Consider the following 12000-nt stretch of genomic DNA (forward strand, 5'->3'; position numbering starts at 1 on the left):
TTGTCATGTGCAACAGTCCCATCCAGGTTTAAGCTGTCTGGAGAACAGGGCTGGTGGCAGGCTTCTCTTGTACATCAAAGATCGATGTAGTGCAGAGCCCAAGCTCAGCAGCCCAGATCTCAAGGATGCTCAGGACTGGCACAGGCATCAGAGCAGGAGAACACATTCAGCCAAGATGGAAAACCCTGGGAGAGGACCTGCATTGGACTGACGGCGTCACACTCCAGGATTGCCAGCGGTCAGCTTCTGGGAACCAATTAGTGGGTTGGACTCATAAGGGTGCCGGTGGTAAGCAGGACTTCCAAAGGGCCTTGGGACCTGACATCTTCCCAATCTATTCTGGAGTTTGGAACAAGGGGCTGGGGGGGGGGGGTGACTGAGATGTCTCAAGCTCAGATCCAGATAGGAAGTCATGAGGCTACAGAGGCTATGGGGGCACAGGAGATGGCAGGAAACATGGACACTCAATGACTCTGAAGGGACTTTGCTTCTTCTTCTCATCTTGACAGTGGCTCTGGACGTCTCTTTGTACGCCATTAAAAGGAGAAAAAAATTGTCTATTCTGTAGACAAACAACGAATGGGATTTTGATTAAGGTAACCATGATAAATTCACTCACAAAATTGACTCCATTAAAAAAATTGAATGATACTGTCAGAAACCAAACTCCACTAGTTTTTGGCTGAATTTCTAATCTACCAGGAACTTATTTTGAGACATGTTTCATATAAACATACAATTACCGTTCAGTTGTAAGTTTTGTATTACATGGTTGAAGAAAGAATTCTTCAAACCTATTGGATTATAAACTCAAAAATGACAAAAATAATGTATTTAAACCAGTGGAATATTCTAGTACAGATCTTCGAAGCAATGCTGTTGAAAATTTCTAATAGCCCATTTAAAAGAAAGAAAAAAAAAGTTATGAAACACAATCAGGTCCAGGTTTTGAATCATATTGGAGCCAAACTCATCTCATGCAATAAAATGTGATCAATCGCAATCCACTGACTGAAATCTTCTGCGGCCATTAGTTGAAGAGAACACTTCATGCCAAAACAGCCCACCATATGTGTACTCGAGGGGCACATTAGAAAATCAGCCATTAAAGGCTTCCTCCCCCATCGCAGATGTCTCTGCCTCTTCCTGTCTCTCCACCCACCATAGCCTCTTCCCCTGCTTTTATTATCACCCCTTCTTACTTTATTTAGTTTGATGAAGGGAGTCGAGTGAAGCACTGACTGACCGTTTCTACCCAAGAACACTACCTGACCTGTTCCTCCAGCATCTCGTTCTTTGACCGAGATCCCAGCACCTGCAGTTTTTGTGCTTCTCCTAGCTATTTGAGGCTGCTGTTTACACCAATAATTTAATCTCTAGAATGCGGAAATCTCCAGATCACAAATCTCTTTCGGCATCTAATTCTTAAATCATCTGAGTTGTTAAATTCAAATGTATCCAGGCATCAAGTGGCAAGAAACTGCACAATGATCAAATGACCAGGAAAAATGAGAGCGTGGGAAAACAGTTCCACTTAAGCAATATTTCAAAAGGCATTTAAAGCTCACCTATTGAGTGCATGAGTCCACTGTCTACATTGGCATTCAGTAGGTTGGACATTGCAAGAACCGTGCAATGCCTCAGTGATGCAAGACGGCGTGACATCCCTCGCTTTCGCCCGCCTGTTTGTGCCGTTTCTTCCTCAACTTCACTGCAGTCGTTCAGCAGATTCATAAAGAGCGTAAAATACCTAAGGGAGAGTCATTTTTACTGGGATATTGCAATTTATTTTGACATTTTTACATCAGACATGAATCTTTACAGTGTGGAAGAACAGAGTGACCTTGGGGTCCAAATCCATTGATCTCTCAAAGTTGACGCACAGTAGTTAAGAAGGCTTATGGTATGCTGGCCTTCATTAGTTGGGGGGATTGCAGTTGATGTTAAATCTTGGTACAACTCTGGTTAGACCACCCTTGCAAAATTATGTTCCCGTTCTGGTCATTACAGGAAGTGCGTGGAAGCTACGGAGATGGTGCAGAGAAGATTTACCAGGATGCTGCCTAAATTGGACAATATGTCTTATGGGCAAGGTTAACAGAGCTAGGTCTTTTACTCTTTTGAGCGAAGAAGGATTAGAGGAGACTTAATCGAGGTCTACAAGATTATGAGAGGCATGGATAGGGTGGACAGCCCCAGTGCCTTTTCCCTCGGGTGAGCAGCAGACACCAAAGGACATCTGTACAAGGTGAGGGGAGCAAAGTTTGATGAGATGTCAGGGTCAATTTTTATATAAACGTAAGTGAGCAGTGGATGCCTGGAATGCTGAGGTGGTGGTAGAGGCTGGTGCAATAGAGACATTTAAAAGACTTAGATAGTGTTAGGTCTGCTTTGTTCATGAATGAGTGAGACAAACACCAGGCTGAGTCGAAATCAGGGTTCTTTGTTCTTTATTACCGGATTGTAACACTTGCGACTAAACATGTTAGTCGGAGAATGCATTCTGCCGTTATCAGCAAAATGGTGATTTTTTATACCCTTGGATATGTGCTTAGAACATCATCATATCATTACTTGTCCAATGACTAAAACTGTTGCTATCCTTTCCCTGCTAGCTTCCTGCCTCTCAATCCATCAATGTCTCTCTTATCTTGTAAGTACAAGGATGCATTCACATCTTGTTACTGCCCCGTACATTCCCATCTCATGATGTTTTACCTAACAGGAGTACAAGGACACCTCCCCTTCTTGTTACAGCCTTGTACAGGGTAACTCCCTACACATTCCCATCTCATGATGTTTTACCTTACAATAGGCACATGAATGCAAGAATAAAGGGTTATGGTGTAAGGTAGGGAAGGTTTAGTTTGTTGAATAGTTGGAGGTCAGCTCAACATTGTGGGCCGAAGGGCCTGTACAGTGCTGTCATGACACATGAGGAGCATTGGTGTGCTGTTCACATACAACAAATTGATTTGCTGTTCTCAGTGTCACAAACTGAACTCACTTGAGGAAGAGCTGTGATTTAGCTTCCATTAGTTCTACACCATCCCCCTCTTCGGGCTGTAAAGGTAACCCCGCAAGCAACGACACCACTGCCTCCATACTCGCTTGGTCAAGGTCTCTGTGGAAGAGTCATAAAAACCAGAGATTGATTTTTTTTTTCTTTTGAAATTGTAGGTGTTTTCTTTCTTTGCACTGTCAATTGTCCACCGAGGTAAAAAAAAACACCTTTGTTTTTCTTTAATACTGGTCATATACAGCATCTGGCAACGCAGTTATGTAAAAGGTTTGAGTTTTTCTCCTTTACTATTTTCTTCTTTCTTTTTTTTATATTATTCTTTTTTTTTTCAAAAAAAGGTATATTCCTTTTAGAATATGAATTATGGATATGATTTACATTTTATGTATGTTAGTGATATACGGAATATCTTCTGTAGCTGTCCGTACTATTTTATTGAATTGTTCTTTATTAAAATCAATTAAGAAAATTTTAAAAGAATTGTCCACCAAAATGCCAATCGAATGTGATTTATTTTCCATGCAAAGTTATTGCAAAAAAAATTCCACAGGATTGGATTACCTGTGCACTTGATCCCAAATCAATATTTTTTTTCTAAAAGTGGAAATTTCTTAAGGGGAATAGAGTGGCGAGAGAAACAGAGTGCCAGACAGACCTGGTGTATGCAATGGGATAAAGAAAGGGAAGGTCAAAGATAAATAAGTCTGCTTTTAAAAATCATTACCCACAAAAATGTTTTTCGAATTTATAAAAATCAGTGAACCAGAACAATATTGCATTATTTTGTACTCTAAATAGACCAAAACCTCAAAATATCATGTTACTAAGTGAAAATGTAGTGAGATACTCAAAATGAATAATATTTTGAGGTACTGCCAAGGAACACATTTGGCCTGAAGAATCACTCGAAGAAAGTATGTCCCAATTATCAATTCTCAAGGTTAAAATATTTTTAAGATCAAGATAAGTGGAACAGGAAATCCATCACTATTGTGCGGGACTACTTAAAATAGAACATAGTTGAATTGAAGTTTACAATAGACTAATATTAAAACGATGATGAAAAATTCCAGGGTCAATGTGAAGATCACCAGCAGAGAATGCAAGAGTTGAAAGCATAATGAGAAATCCTGTGTTTAATAACCTTTGGGATTTGGGGACAGATTGCCATCAATTTGATGCATTTAGCAATGCAGGGTTTTTCTGCCACCATCAAGGGTGATTGTATCTAAATAATATTTTTATGCTATCAAATTGGGAATAATAGCAAAATCAGAAAGGTTCAGAAGTTAGAAAGCACTGTATTTTATTCATCATCTCATTAAAATACAGCCACTTCAGGAAAAAGTGAAGATTTAAGAAACGTTAATCTTGGCTGGGAAGCAATTAATTATAGGAAAGATTAGTTTTACCTTGTTAAGCATTTCACATCGTCGTCAGCAGCCTGGTTTGATGTTCCCATAACCCAATCTGTCAGGTACTCCACCATCTTGTTCCTGGACAAAATATATAATTGAGAGACCCAAAAATGATAGATGCTGGAAGTGTGAGCAAACAATTGACTGCTGAAGGAACTCAGTGGGTCGGAGAGCATCCATGGGTAGAAATGATCAGTGTCAACATTTTGAAATGTTGACTGACTATTTCTACCTATGGATGTTGCCTGACCTGCTGAGTTCCAACAGCTCATTGTTAACACAAGAAAATATATAAACTTAACACCATTTTGCAATGAGTTCAGTGTATCATTAACCCTATACAGTTGATCTCCCAGCTTTCCACTGATGAAAGTATGCACTTGTGCTTCAAAATTCCTTTATTGTCAGGTAAGAGTACAGAACATGTTAACATTACACAAAATTGTCTTTGGCCTGCCTTAAGGCAGACAATTGAGTAGCCTGGTGCTCCTTGCAGAAAGGAAGAAAGAGAAGCATAAGGTTCAGAGTCACTGACTGTCCATGGATTAGCCTCCAGCCCTCCCACAGCCTCAGCAACTGCATAGATCCCAGTGCGATCCATTGGCAAACCAAGCTCCAGATCCAAACTCCAATATGATGAGGAAGCTTTCAGTACCCAAGGCCTTTCAGGAACCTTTCTTGCCCTCAGCACCCTCTCAAATCCCAGTTCCAATACTTTGTTCCTCTGAGCCAAGCTCCAGCAGCCTGCAGCCCGTGTGGGCCCCTCAGCAGCTAAGCCCCTTGCTGGTCCACCGTGGACACCATCCTGCTTCTCCTTCTCAATGGGAAGTGTTCTCCCTGTTTCTCCCTGGTGCCCTGCGCCAGTCCGCTGCACCCCAGAGTCTGCAACCCCTCGTAGCCAGAACCGAGCTCAGATGCCGCCATCTTGGTCACAGTTCTTTGGTTGCAGGATTTTAGTTTATAAATACCGACAGCTCCTCTGTTTAATGTCTGTAGAGAGCTTCTGGCACTACTTCCTGGTCTGCATCAACAGCACCACCACCACCAATTAAGTGAGTTTGCTACCCATTTCAGATGGCAGCAAAGTGTCAATCCCACAATGAACATGACAGATCAATGAGGCAGCATTTAACATCGTTGCAGGAACCAAATTAATTTGGTTCCTTGAATTTCAATTCCAAGATTTCAATCGTAATTTTTAATCACCGTCTCTAATTTGACCCACGAGTCACCAATAAAGCGCATGATTTAAAATGCTCACCTAAATTTCATCTCTTGACAGAAGGAGAGATCATCACGTCGCTCCATCATAACTTCCACCAGTTGACAGAGTTTGGTTTTGATTTGGATTGCATGAACAGTATTCCCAAGGACACGTACGTACCTGCATCGGAGAGCACAAAATGACCAGTTCGTTGTATAATTTGAAACTTTTATTGATTTAACTTCTTCATTCAAGCAAAATGCACGAAACAATGAGAGTTAGTAGTTCAGAAATGTCAGCAGGAAAAGGTTGGCTGAACAAATCATTTTACACAGCAGACGAGATCAATTAAAAAAAAATCGGCAGCCTGGTGGCACATGGAATCAGTAGCTCTCATGAATTCTTATCTACTCAAATCCAAAACAAGTCAAAAACCCCATAATCTCTGCCCAAGCCTCTTTCATCAACCCAAAATGCATCATCTGGCCCAGATGACTTGTTCACTTCAAATGATGCAAATATATTTATTATATTTTTTATGGCATCCAGCACAGCATCTCAGCTCAATTAATAATTGGTAATTGGATAAGAGCTGGGGAAGAGGGGCAGTCATGATATCTATAGCTCCTTTCACACTTGCCTCCCACAAAATTGGCTGTTCAGTGTCCCAGGATAGGAATGAAGGTTTGGCTTTCACACTTGACTACTCCTAACTGGGACACTGAATGCTTTCAAACTTGCAAGGAGCCATCCCCAGAGTTTGGACTGTTCTACCTTCTACTGTGATGCATCATGTGATGGTGGACCTGCCCTAAATCCTGATCAATGTATTATCTTATTTTTGAACAAAATTAATCATGCCTAAATATCACATAATTAAGCTTCATGTTGAGCCCTTCAGCCCGTTGTTGTTGTTCCAAAGTATACAAATCTTTATAAGGGACCATGGTTAAGTGCGAGCAATAAATAGCAATAGCGGACAATTTTTAAACAGGGTGGGAAAGTTGGTAGCGCCATAGCGCTTAATTTATACAGCGTGGGAAAGCTTGTAACACTATAGAACACAATTTATAAATACCGTGGGGAAAAAGCGATGGCAGACCTGCCCTCCCAGAATTCCATATAGGCCCAGCTGCATACATAGAGGGGTTTCTCTGCCGCAAGGCATTCTGGGAAGTCATGTCTGCCATTGCTCCCCCCACCCCCCAGTCTTCATAAATGGTTCGCTATAGCTATTTATTTCTTCTCACTCTCCTCTCCCATGTCAAAGTTTATACCTTCATTTTAATCTTTTCTTCCTGCACTCATGCAAAAACTTGGGTCCTTTCAATCCCACCGTGCCATTACTCGTTTCACACTTGTCTGATAGCAACATCTGCAGACACCGGGGATTGTACTAGGAGTAGATGCGGTCAATATGAGATGATGTCATCTGACACCAGTGTAGAGCTGATTTTGCTTTCACACTTGCCATTTTAAAGGCCGATTAGCATTTGATTCCTGGGATCACTGAGAAATGTGAAAGGGGCTTATAAAAGGATTGATGCCTGGAGGCTACAAGAGACACAAGCACGCACCTGCAGACAACTAAAAATTACCTGACTAAATTGAGCATCATTGTCTCAATGCTCGCCTGTCCAAGGTGCTCTGAACTGCCATCAGTGTGATTGTCAAGTAGATTCTTCATAATTGCTATCGTCTGTTCCACAAACGGTGTGTTTGTATCATTCAGTAACACCTGCATGAAAATTCAATGGCACTTTAAGAACCATTATCACCTTCATTTAAAACACCAAGATGATCCAATAGAAATGTGGTGCCCCAAGGCAAAACAATGATCTTTCATTGAAACAAAAATTACAGAAACCAAAGTCTTTATAATCTATACAGATAAAGTTGGCAAAATACATGTAAAACTGCTCTTCAGGAGATACCAAAGATCAGCGACAGTCCTATTAAATGGCAGAGCAGGACGTTGTGGCGAAGTGGTCTACTTCTGCTCCAAATCTACGTCACTGAAATGAAATCAAGCCTATCAAAGGTATCACAAAATTGGAAAGGGTGCAAAAAAGCTTCAGGAGGATGTTACAAAGACTGGAAGGCTCGAGTTATAAGGAATGAAGGGATATTTTTTCTCTGGACCAAAAGAGGATGAGAGATGACTTTATATTGAGGTGTATAAAAAATGAGCAGGGACATAGAAGTCGTTATCACAGTGTTTCTCCCTGAGATGGAGAGCAGAGGTTTAAGGTGAGTGGGAAAAGATTTAAAAAGGGACCCAGAGCCAACTTTTCCCACACAAATGATACAGGAAAACTCCTGTTATCCAGAATTCAAGCAAATGGCAGGCTCAAGCAACCAGTAAAAAAAAATCACAGAAAACAAGTAGGTAAAAAATAGGGCAGTTTAAAATTGGTATGCCCTAGTGGTTAGTTTCCCAATCCACGTAATCTCAGGCTACCAGAAAACTCATCTGCCAATCCCCATAGGTGTTGGATACAAGGGGTTTTGCTGTATATGGAACAAGCTGTCAGAGGAAATGGTTGATGAGGGTACAAGACAACGAGGCAGGCTCATTGATAGGACAGTTTTCGAGTGATGGGCAAATGAGACTTGCTCTGATGGGTAACCTGATCAGTTAAGCTCTAGAGTATGTTTCCATGCATCTAACTGGTCTTTCATTCAATTTACCCACCACTCCCCATCAATAATAACACAACTTAGGGTAGTGGTTTTCAACCTTTCTCAGTCTAAGGCCCACCTGGCTTCTGGCCTAACAAGCTATGGCCCACTAGTGGCAATGACTGAGCAATATTTTCAAGTCAAAGGGAGCTCTGTACGAAACACATCTTTACCTCATTTAAAGTATTTTATTTAACGTTTATAAATACCCTATGGAAGCATGCTGAGGCCTACTGGTTGAGAAATGCTTATGGGGCAATTCATTGCAGCATGCCTTGGACGCATTGTATCTCAATCCCATGGCCTCTAAACAACGTCAATGATTAAGCACAGGTCCTTGAATACCCACCTGTCCTTGCAAGTCAAAAAACTTGCTGATGCAATTCTTCAGCTTGTTGAAGAGCATGGGGTAAAGGATAGGACTCAGTTCCAGTCCAACCAGGTCTTTGATATTAGTCCTGATCTGAAGCCCTACTTTCTCATGATTGCACACCATCAGTGAGAGCAGCCGTTCCAAAAACTTGCTGACTGGAGTCTCTGCATTTCCTTCTGTTGAAACCATGGATATCATGGACCCCTTCCTTTCAGTGATTGGTCCCATCGGAGGGCTGTAAGTTACTAAGCCTGAGTTAGTGCGATGTTGAAGACAGACACCTCCTATTGCACATAAGAAGCCTGTCATGTTAATCCACTCCTGTAGAGAATCAGTGTCTGACAGGTCTATGGAGCCACCCCCACTCACATGTGACATCCGGCGTTTAACGATCGTCTTATGAAGATCTGCCACCTAAATGTAGAAGCACATCAATATTATACCAGGTTAAATATTTAAAAGTAAATTTTTTCACACACAACCAAACTGCTTCGCAAAAATAGCTCATAAAAGCATTACAAATTGTTCAAGTTATACAAAAGCATAAAATCTAAGGGAAACTAGTTGTGACAAAGCTGATTAAAAAATGGTACAGTCATAGTTAACTGGGCAGCAATAAATTGTGCTCATTGGGGGCTTACATTGGGATCTGCCCTCTTCTCGCTGCTGCCATCAAGGAGGTGGTGCAGGTGCCTGAAGTCGAACACCCAACATTACAAAAACAGATTTCTGGACAATGAACCACAGACCTGACTTCATTTTTTTTTCTCTCTTTGCATTAGCTATTTATTTATTTTTATTTTTTTAATTTTTCACACTATAAACCATATTGACCAAGATACATATTGACATTTTTTCTCTTGAATATATACAGTAATTTTCACCCCCTTTTTCCCCCCTTCCCTTCCCTCCCTCCCTCACCCCCTTTCCCATTTATTTGAAGTTCAATCTATAAGATACATTAAACCCGTTAAACAATGTTGTCACATTAGCTATTTATTGAACAGAAAATTTGCGGAAATGTAACTTGTCGCAAATTTTGTACCAGCAACACACTGACAATCTTACTTTTGCTGCAAAACTGATTTTGTGACATTCTCATGACAATAAACCGGATTGTGAGCTCAGTTTCCATCACTCAAATTCCAGCATGATATTGCTTATTTATTTATTCCATATGACAGTTTAAAGTCAATATGCAAAGAGACACAATTCAAAAGCAGAATAAACCCAAGGGAAAGAATAATGAATTACATGAAAAAATGGCGTAATACAAACTCGATACATGAATGGCAAAATCTGCTTTGCTAACTATATTGAACTGTGTCCTGATTTTGAAACCTGGATTGCACATCAGAAAGTAATCAATATGACCAATGGGACCTTGAATTGTGTGTCAAAATGCAGGACAGTATTGCTGCAATTCTTTGAAGCAGATGTAACTAAATCTGTGTTGAGGAATGATATGCTGGTTTTCAAAGGACAATGGCGGTATTTTCCACCTGCCCCCTCCACCCCCCCCACCCCGCTACCCCCAATGAAAAAGAAAATCAAATAGTGAATTGTGGAATATGCTACTGTCTCACTGCTCCGGTGACCCAAGTTTGGCCCTGACCTCCATGTGGAGTTTGTACTCAGAATTTGCTCCACATGCGCTCGTTTCCTCTCACATCCCAGAGACGTGCTGTGGTTTGGCTACTTGGCTATTGAAAATTACCCCTAGTGTCAGCGGATGGTGGAATCTGGAGAGAATCAACAGGAATATGGGGAAAATTAAATGTCTGGTGTGAATTAGTGCGCAATAGCCGGTGGGTTGATAAATCTGAATTCAATAAACTGAGATAGAATTCAATACTCGGATCAATGGACTAAGAGTATTTCACCCAGTAAACAAATACAAAAGGGTTTCATATTCAAAGACAGTGGTAAAAGTCCAAAAACATTCCAAATGTTGAAAGGCGTGGACAGAGTCCATGTTGAAAAGTTGCTTCCCATGTGGGAGAGTCTAGGATAAGAGAGCACACGTTCAGGATTGAAGGGCGTCCCCTTGGAACAGGGGATTTCTTCAGCCAGAGGGTGGTGAAGCTGTTGCCACAGGCAGTTGAGAAGGCCAGGTCACTGGGTGAATTTAAGACAGAGATTGATAGGTTCTTGATTAGCCAGGGCATCAAAGATTATGGGGGAAAAAGCCAGCCAGTGGTGCTGAGTGGAAAAATGGATCAGCTCATGTTTGAATGCCATGGCAGAATCAATGGGCTGAATGACCTATTTCGCCTCCTGTGTCTGATGGTCTAACTGCTTCATTCATCAACTTGTAAAGTGCAGAATACAATGCTTGAAGCAGTCATGAATTCAAAAGCAATTGTGATATTTGAAACCTGGTTTTTATTGGCAAGAGTTAATAGATGTGGAGATGCCAGAAAATTAAAATTGGAAAAAAAATTTGGCAGCATCCAAGGCAAGGCCAATTTGACAGCAGATCTTCCTTCAGTTTCCAGAGTATCCACAAAGCAAAAAAATCCAGGACACAGGAGATATCAAAAAGAATCAAGCAAGTCATTTCAGTTTCTGGAATGAGCACAGGTTTCTGGTATAAAACAAAAGTGAAATTGCTGGAAATACTCAACAGATCAGACTGCATCTGTGGGAAATCTCAAACTTCCATATTTGACTCTGGGATGCAATTTCAGGTCCGCTGGCAAGGCTCACAGTTTCTGCCCATCATCTTTTGCAACCTTTAGAGAATTGTGAATTCAGGGAAAGAATTTGCTGGGATGAGATTTTTTTTTGGCTCAGTGTTGACAGGTATGTTAAAAGTATCCAAACACAAAATGGTGGGAATGTGACCAGATGAGGTGGAAATTCTGAAATGTTAGTTCTGTTTGCCTTCCCCCAGATATGGACTGAACTGCAAAATTTCCAGCATTTTCTGGTTTGGCTTTTCATTTCTAGCATCTGCAGTTATTTTTTTGTAATCCCGCCCCCCCTCCCCCCCCACTCATTTTCTTCTTCCTCTTTAGTCTGGTCTCAGTGAACAGTTACTTGTCCTGATAAGAACCTGATCTTAGGATAGAAATGGTCACATCTCTAACAGAGATTATTCTTGATGATTAATCTCACCCTATTAGAGTAATTTAACTGCAATGACTGCTGTATTGGACTAATTAACCCAGATTACTGATAATCATTTAAATTTTGTGATTCTAAGGCTTCATCGAGGATGATTTTTTAAAAATCAAACGGCATTTCATTTTTTTAGTTTAGACACATGATAATATTGAGCATAAAAACATTTAAATTT

At 40.8% G+C, this 12000-nt stretch overlaps 1 protein-coding gene across 9 annotated transcripts in view; it reads right to left on the reverse strand.

Annotated features, from left to right (window-relative positions):
- LOC138749437 (neurofibromin) overlaps window positions 1–12000 on the reverse strand; it is a 277305-nt gene that overhangs the window by 153256 nt on the left and 112049 nt on the right. For all 9 annotated transcript variants that reach the window (XM_069910754.1, XM_069910751.1, XM_069910749.1 and 6 more), the window contains 6 exons: window positions 8676–9113; window positions 7243–7382; window positions 5702–5824; window positions 4435–4518; window positions 3008–3124; window positions 1569–1750 (listed from right to left, as the gene is read on the reverse strand). In XM_069910754.1, coding sequence (XP_069766855.1) covers window positions 1569–1750; window positions 3008–3124; window positions 4435–4518; window positions 5702–5824; window positions 7243–7382; window positions 8676–9113 — 1084 coding nt within the window. The remainder of the gene's footprint in view (window positions 1–1568; window positions 1751–3007; window positions 3125–4434; window positions 4519–5701; window positions 5825–7242; window positions 7383–8675; window positions 9114–12000) is intronic.

The sequence above is a fragment of the Narcine bancroftii genome, chromosome 14, assembly GCF_036971445.1.
Source record: "Narcine bancroftii isolate sNarBan1 chromosome 14, sNarBan1.hap1, whole genome shotgun sequence".
NCBI lineage: Eukaryota > Metazoa > Chordata > Chondrichthyes > Torpediniformes > Narcinidae > Narcine > Narcine bancroftii.